At 35.5% G+C, this 7032-nt stretch overlaps 2 protein-coding genes across 2 annotated transcripts; one reads left to right on the forward strand and one right to left on the reverse strand.

The window, feature by feature from the left end:
- The first annotated feature begins 1196 nt into the window (after positions 1–1196).
- On the forward strand, positions 1197–3831 carry RABA6B (Rab GTPase-like A1I protein). The gene is made up of 2 exons (XM_048085330.2): positions 1197–1586; positions 3351–3831. The coding sequence occupies exons 1-2, from the start codon at positions 1369–1371 to the stop codon at positions 3802–3804; spliced, it is 672 nt and encodes a 223-aa protein (XP_047941287.1). The 5' UTR covers positions 1197–1368; the 3' UTR covers positions 3805–3831.
- A 376-nt stretch (positions 3832–4207) lies between these two features.
- On the reverse strand, positions 4208–6474 carry ATLP-1 (Pathogenesis-related thaumatin superfamily protein). The gene is made up of 3 exons (XM_048085329.2): positions 6321–6474; positions 5860–6225; positions 4208–4631 (listed from the first exon to the last, which is right to left on the reverse strand). The coding sequence occupies exons 1-3, from the start codon at positions 6433–6435 to the stop codon at positions 4330–4332; spliced, it is 783 nt and encodes a 260-aa protein (XP_047941286.2). The 5' UTR covers positions 6436–6474; the 3' UTR covers positions 4208–4329.
- Between the last annotated feature and the right edge of the window lie 558 nt (positions 6475–7032).

The raw sequence follows: 7032 nt of genomic DNA on the forward strand, positions 1-7032 counted from the left end.
TGGTATAATTTCCAAATGCAATGAGTCACGAGTAATTATCTTTTTTTATTACTTTTGTCCTAAGCTACCTATTCCTGTCTTTATTCGAAATGACGACCTATGGTGCTAAGCTAACACCATCGTGACAATTTATGTGCAGTCCTATTCCTTTATTAGACATACATCGGCCTTAATTTAATTGTAATTAAGGATCAATAAATTTTTATTAATTAGAATTTGGTGAAATTCTAATTTAAATAGATGTACCCGCACGCACATTTAATTGCAACTATTCGCCTTTCATAATTATTTGAATAATTTGATTTGATATATAACAAAGATCAACTTTTCACAAATCTTCACGTTTCATGATTAAAAATCACTCTCAATTTATATTTTAAAATTAAATATTTTTTCATTCACAAGGTATGCATACTTTGTAAAACACAAAAAATTAATGAAAGACAGTGTAGATACTAAATAGTAGAAGATTAATTAAGTGTACTGTGTACCCATTATAATGACTAGTCTTCAACAATATTCCTTAATGATCATAAATAACAACCTTAGTAGGTAACTTGGTAATTATAATATGATGACCACAACATAAAAAAAAACATTAAAATTTTATAGTACATTACATCTAACTATCTAAGCATGGGGTTTTTGGTCGGATGTCATCATATAAAGTAATAATACCACCATTCGAGTCCATGAAGACACATTTTCAATGTCTAGAGCACACAAAAAATATGAAATTACTAGAAAAATCCCTTTTCTCAATTAGGGTTGGACACTCGTGACATGCACTCAATTAGCTTCAAGAAAAGTCAAGTATGTTTGTCAAAACTTTTTCAATTTCTTTACAAAAAGAAGAAGAAGAAATAAAGTAACTTAAACTCTAAAATATTTCAGCACATACAATTGATCGTAGCTTAAACTCTGAAATTAATTTTCCAAATCACGAATTATAGATCATAAATCGAAAAAGCTAAATACATGTGGATAGAGGACAAAATTGATACAAAATCGGTTAATAGTCGATTATTTAAAATAGTTGAATATAAATATAATGAGGAAGTGATTTAGCAATTTAAAGTGATAGTTTACCCAAAAATAAAGCATTATATGTGGTGCCATGATTAAAAAAATTAAAAGCCAACAAAGCCATTTGACAACAATAATGAAGCAACAACCAAATTATGTCACTTTCTTAATGCTATCACATGCCACTACTCATCAATATATCTATCTCCCTTGTGAACTTTGCTTACCTTCTCTCCATATTATGATCATGGCATAAAACCAATATTTCGAATTTCTTTTTGCGTATGATCTCTTTACACAAATCTTGTTAGGTATACATAATTTTTGGATTTGAATTGGATCATGGAAGGTTCGTTCGACGAAGAGTGTGATTATTTGTTCAAGGCGGTTCTAATAGGAGACTCGGCCGTGGGGAAGTCCAATCTGCTGTCGAGGTTTGCTAGAGATGAGTTTTGTTTGGAGTCGAAGCCGACCATCGGAGTCGAATTCGCCTACCGGAATATTAGGATCGGCGATAAGCTCATCAAAGCTCAGATATGGGATACCGCCGGCCAAGAAAGGTAATCACACTTCTTCCTCTTTTAATTTATGTTTATATATGTATTTTGGTAATACTTTGCTTTTGTGTGTGTGTTTTGATGGATCATTGATATGGACTTTAGTGTTGTGAAAATGAAATTGGATTATCTAATTAGATGATGGGAAGAGTTGATTTTTGAATGGAAAATGGGAGGAGTTGATGGGTTTGATATTGTTATGTGTTAGTTGTGAATGAGTTTTGGTGAATCAATTACTAAACTGTATTAGCACAAACTAATCATAATTTGGTAAATGGTTTTTGATCCTATTCAATTTAGTTGGTTGATTACAATTTACAAATTGTTCATATTGAATTTAAACCATTACAAATTGTTCGTATTGAATTTATAGTCAGATGGTTGATTAGTGCATCCCTCCCTAAAAATCATGATATAGATTCTGAGTTGATATCTGAAGATTTATGATGGAATTGGATCACTTAGAAATCCTTGAAAAAAAATAAAAAAAAATGGGAGAGAGAGAGTTCCGTACGTAACGTTTCATAGAAATCATTAAGATATGTAACCATCAACCTCCCTTTAAAAATGAAACCCAATCGTATCCTAAAATTTGATTATTTATTTGAAAATATTCCCACCCTTACATTTATAATGCATACTTATATACTAGTATTAATTTAAGTCGGAATTATTAATTTGACCCCTATTGCAGCATGACTCCAATTCTAACCTCCAAATGATATGTATCGATTAAGACAGACATCCCCCAATTTATTTTAGAAAGTTTCAGAGTTCCAATTCCAATTTACAATTTAATCCAAAGAAACTCTGCCGGTTGAATTATAGTATGTCCTTTTTTTTCAAATTATGTGCTACTACTAAAATAGTTAAAAACTTAAAATTGATATGTCAAAGTATCAACTTAAAAAAGTAGTCCCTAGGAGATAAAGGTGACTGGGGTCCCTCCCTAGAGGAGGATGGTAGTATTTGTTTAAGTCGTTTTATGGAATTAAATTAAGTAAATTGATTGAAACAGGGCATTCCCAATTTGAAGAAGGATTGCATAGCTGCTCTTTTGTTTTAGATACTTAGATATATTTATGTATGTGGTCTAGTAATAATAAGCGATATTGACATCTAATATCATAAAATTTTCAAAAAGTTGAGTTTTTTCCACGAACTTTAAAATTGGCAAATAATATCACGAACTTTATCCCGTGTTTTTTTTTCCACGAATGAAAAAATTCATGTTATTTTAATAGATTGAAGAACAATTTTGGAGGGTGTGCTTCAAGAAAAACTATCTACAAAAATTGAAAAACTTGAAATTTTCAAAATTGTTGTGGAGAAATTACGAAAAAAAAATGGTATCATAATATTATTTGTGGGAATTTTTTCATTCGTAGGAAAAAACAAACACGGGGTAAAATTTGTGATATTATTTGCCAATTTTAAAGTTTGTGGGAAAAACTCAACTTTTTTAAAGTTTCGTGAAATTAGATGTCAATATCCCTAATAATAATCCAATATGAATTAAATGATGAGAGAGAGAGAGCATGGGCCCAATCATGCATAAAACACAATACGACGAATACAAATCCAATTAATCACTTTCATGGGCTTACTTATATCAGTAATGGGCTCAATTGCGCATAAACACAATAAATCACTTTCATGGGCTTACCTAAACTCCCAATTATGTATAGGCTTGGTTCAACATTGGTTTCACTCTCACTGTTACACATTTGCCTTAGATTTCATAACTACAATGTGATGATATTTCAGATTCCGAGCCATCACGAGCTCATACTACCGCGGGGCAATGGGTGCCCTTCTCGTTTATGACACAACGAGGAGGTCGACATTCGAGAGCCTAAGGAAGTGGTTGACGGAGTTGAGGGAGTTTGGTAGCCGTGAGATGGTGGTAGTGCTGGTCGGAAACAAGTCCGACCTCGCCCACTCCCGAGAGGTCAGCTTGGAAGATGGTCAAAGCCTAGCCCAACTTGAGGACCTCTCCTTCATGGAAACTTCAGCCAAGGAGAATTTAAACGTGGAAGAAGCATTTTTGCAAATGATCAATAAGATCTATGCCCTCACTTCTCATAAGGCCCTAAACACTAAACCAAGTGATCAAAAAACTGATACTATTAATGTTGAAACACTAAGTGGGAACAAGGAAATCATATGTATCGATGAAGTGTCTGCCACTAAACAAACTAGTCGATGTTGCGCTTATTGAACAAGGTTGATTGATTTATTATGAATATCTTTGTTTGTGTTTGATATACAATTTTACCTTTGTTTAAAGAATCACTTCACTACAACCTACTACAAAAAAGAATCTCAGATTAAGTAAGGAGCAGTTAATACTTTGTCAAGTTTAGTTGAGAAAATAAAATAAACCCACAAAAGACATTAGATGACTGAAAATTAGCAGAAGTTAAAAAGATTTTTCATCTGACTTTTCAGAAACACGATCTCAGTCACATGGCAAAGAAATGGATCCAAAGAAACTTTAGTTCAAGCATGGCCCATAAAATACAAAGTATAATATAGTGCAATATGTAGTGACCTAAATTGATTCCCATTCCAATGCATTGCCTATTAAAACAAGGAATGACCTAAATTCAACATGCCATGAATAGAATACCAACAAAATTCCATTGTCCAAATCCATCAATTGTCACAACATACTTAGTAGTACTAGCTAGCTAACTATGATAATAATAATAATAATATAGTGCTGCATAAATGGGAGATATGTCTAATGGTGGGCGCAGAAAGTGAGCAAATAGTTGCCGCCGGTGCAAGTGGCGATGCTGGTGGGGTCGTCGTAGGCATACGAGTAGGCCTTGGGGCAAGCGGTCTTGAAGATCCGAGAATAGGCCGTGGGCTTGCACGTCTGAGGGTTCCCGAAGCTCCCTGTGCAGCAGTACCTGGGCGAGTTGAAGGCGAAGCACGCGCTCTTGCACGCCACTACCCTCTTCTTATCGTGAGAACGGACCTGTAGACCGACCGGGCACATCATGTTTAGGTCGCTCACACACCCGGCGTAGCTGCATTTGCCTGTAGTATGATTTGTGATCACTATTAGAATTTAGAATTGAACACATCATCTCCTTTAAACACCTTATATCCAAGACACCAGATCTTTACCAAATCAATGTGAAGCAAAGCAATAGCTACATATCAAGATAGGGAAAACATGCTACACTTTTTACATTATGTAAGAGGAATAAAGACTATAAAAAATTCAACTAGTGAGGCAGATATTGTTGAACTCGAATGTGTGAAGACAGCTTTTTGCAAGATAATGCCATTGAAATTACAAACTTCTGAAATGTTAAATCGTGTGAAAAAGTAAGAGAGAGAAAAAGGCAATACACGAAAAAGGAATAAGTTGAGATAAATAGGATTTCAAATGTGGCATCCGCAACTCAAGAAAAGCATTGAAACTTGAAAGTAAAACTATTGAATAGTGACCTATCCATGGACCCTGTCACATTCAAGAAACATTTTTGCTGTCATATTACAAGAAAAGGAGTTAAATATCACATCATATTCTTCTTTTATGCATTCAAAAGCTTCTTGAATTAATTAAAAACTAAACCACATTAAAACACCTAAATATGCTTTCTTGCATTTCGTTTAATTATAAAAGCGCTGATTACACTTTTGCATCAAAAGTTTGGATCAATTTTCAGATTCACTTCGACTTATTAATAACCAATAAATTATTTTTCGGATCCAAACTTAGATTCCCTTTGACGACAATGAAAAGTCTGTGACAGCAGCTAGAAAATTAATTAATTATATAAAGTGCCGTGTAAAATATATTCAGACTGTGATTAAACTTGGTAGAAGCTATAATGAATTATTGTTAAATTATAAACTTTGACATCTAATTCCAATTTTTAGCTCAAACTTAATAGGGATACAAATATAAGTAGTACTAGTACATGTTACATTGCGCAGAGTTTGTGGAAAATTCAATTGAAAAACTATGAAAACAGTAAAACCTTAAAAAGTTGTAATTAGAAATCCGGCCATAATTAAACACTAGAAATGTCAGCTTTAGTTGACTAAAAATTCATAATAAAAAATCATTAGGGGATTAATAATTAAAAAATCATAATTAAGCCCTTTTTAATAGTGTAGACGCAAACAAATCTGGAAACACAATTTAAAATAGGGAATGAGATGGCCCCAAACCCAATTAATAAAAGCACACGGTATAATCTGAAGCGCATTTAAGTGCAGCAAATTGAAGATTGAATTCGATTTGAAATCATACCTTTGCCGCGGAAGGGAGTGATGGAGATGGCCAGATTGTAGCCGTCGACGAGGCTGACGTCATAGAAATCCTGCTCGTTCCCGAGGGTAATCTCAGCCAGCGTCGCGGGAGGGGTTCCGCCGAGGCCGTTGCAGTAGAGAGATCCGCCGCAGTCGCCGGTGGCGCAGCGGCCGCGGCCGGCGGCGTCGAAGGAGCAGTCGTGGCGGCCCCAGACGCGGCCGGACCAGCCGGCGGGGAGCTGGAGCGCGTACGATTTCCCCGGAGGCAGCTTGAATCCGCCCTTGGCCAGCACCGGAGAGCCGCTGCCAGGCTGGATCCCAGGCCAGACAGGGTGGCTGCATTTGTTGTACAGCGTCATTGTTGTAGCTGCCAAAATCAATTCAAAAAATTAGAATTATAAATTAGAAATTGTGGCGGATTTCGGTCGGAGGATTTGGATCTGGAGGTGAGGGAGAAGTTACCTGAGATGTGAAGAGTGAGGAGGGAGAGAAAGAGGAGAGAGAAGAGGGGTTGTTTGAGGGATTCCATGGTGGGAGTGAGGGTGGTGGAGTAGAGTGAAGCAGAGTTTGTGCTCATTTACTGAGTTTGTTGGATGGGATTTTATAGGCAAATAAGTGGGAAAAGGGTTTTCATATTCTTCTAGAATTTTTTATTTCTCACACATTTACTTTAATAAATAAATGGTGGAATAATATACCAAAACTTTTGAGCATCCCCATCCGTGCTCTTAGTTAAGAGCACGGAAGTGGGCCCGGACCCACTTTTACTGCTTGTCCTTAGCTAAGAGCACAACACCCACATCCGTGCTCTTAGCTAAGGACAAGCTCAAGGGTCCCACCATTCTATTATTCAATTTAAATAAAAACATTTTCACAATATTAAAATGCATTAAAATATTCGAAATACTATTACAAATTACAAAATAATTAAAAATTACATAATTAAAATCCTAAAAATTAAAAATTACACAAATAAAATCCTAAAAATTAAAAATTACACTACTCGTTGCCGAATTTCGCCCAAATGTGATTGATTAGATCTTTTTGTAGCTCAGTGTGGGCTCTTGTATCGCGCATTGTGTGTTTTCTTTCCATCCTCTCGTTCACCGTCGTATGCACACCTCGACATGGGGGAGACCTCGCGGTTGAGCTTCCGGCTTCATCCTCGTCGTAA

This window comes from Salvia hispanica, chromosome 5 (genome assembly GCF_029641045.1).
Source record: "Salvia hispanica isolate PSC_SH4W2 chromosome 5, Shi_PSC_v1, whole genome shotgun sequence".
Lineage (NCBI taxonomy): Eukaryota > Viridiplantae > Streptophyta > Magnoliopsida > Lamiales > Lamiaceae > Salvia > Salvia hispanica.

Bases quoted from the DNA above. Each gene is read 5' to 3' on its own strand.
- RABA6B (XM_048085330.2), top strand. From the start codon at position 1,369: ATGGAAGGTTCGTTCGACGAAGAGTGTGATTATTTGTTCAAGGCGGTT. The intron at 1,587-3,350 runs GTAATCACACTT...ATGATATTTCAG, and splicing joins GATACCGCCGGCCAAGAAAG to ATTCCGAGCCATCACGAGCT.
- ATLP-1 (XM_048085329.2), bottom strand. From the start codon at position 6,435: ATGAGCACAAACTCTGCTTCACTCTACTCCACCACCCTCACTCCCACC. The intron at 6,226-6,320 runs GTAACTTCTCCC...TGATTTTGGCAG, and splicing joins CCTCACTCTTCACATCTCAG to CTACAACAATGACGCTGTAC. The intron at 4,632-5,859 runs GTATGATTTCAA...ATCATACTACAG, and splicing joins CACTCCCTTCCGCGGCAAAG to GCAAATGCAGCTACGCCGGG.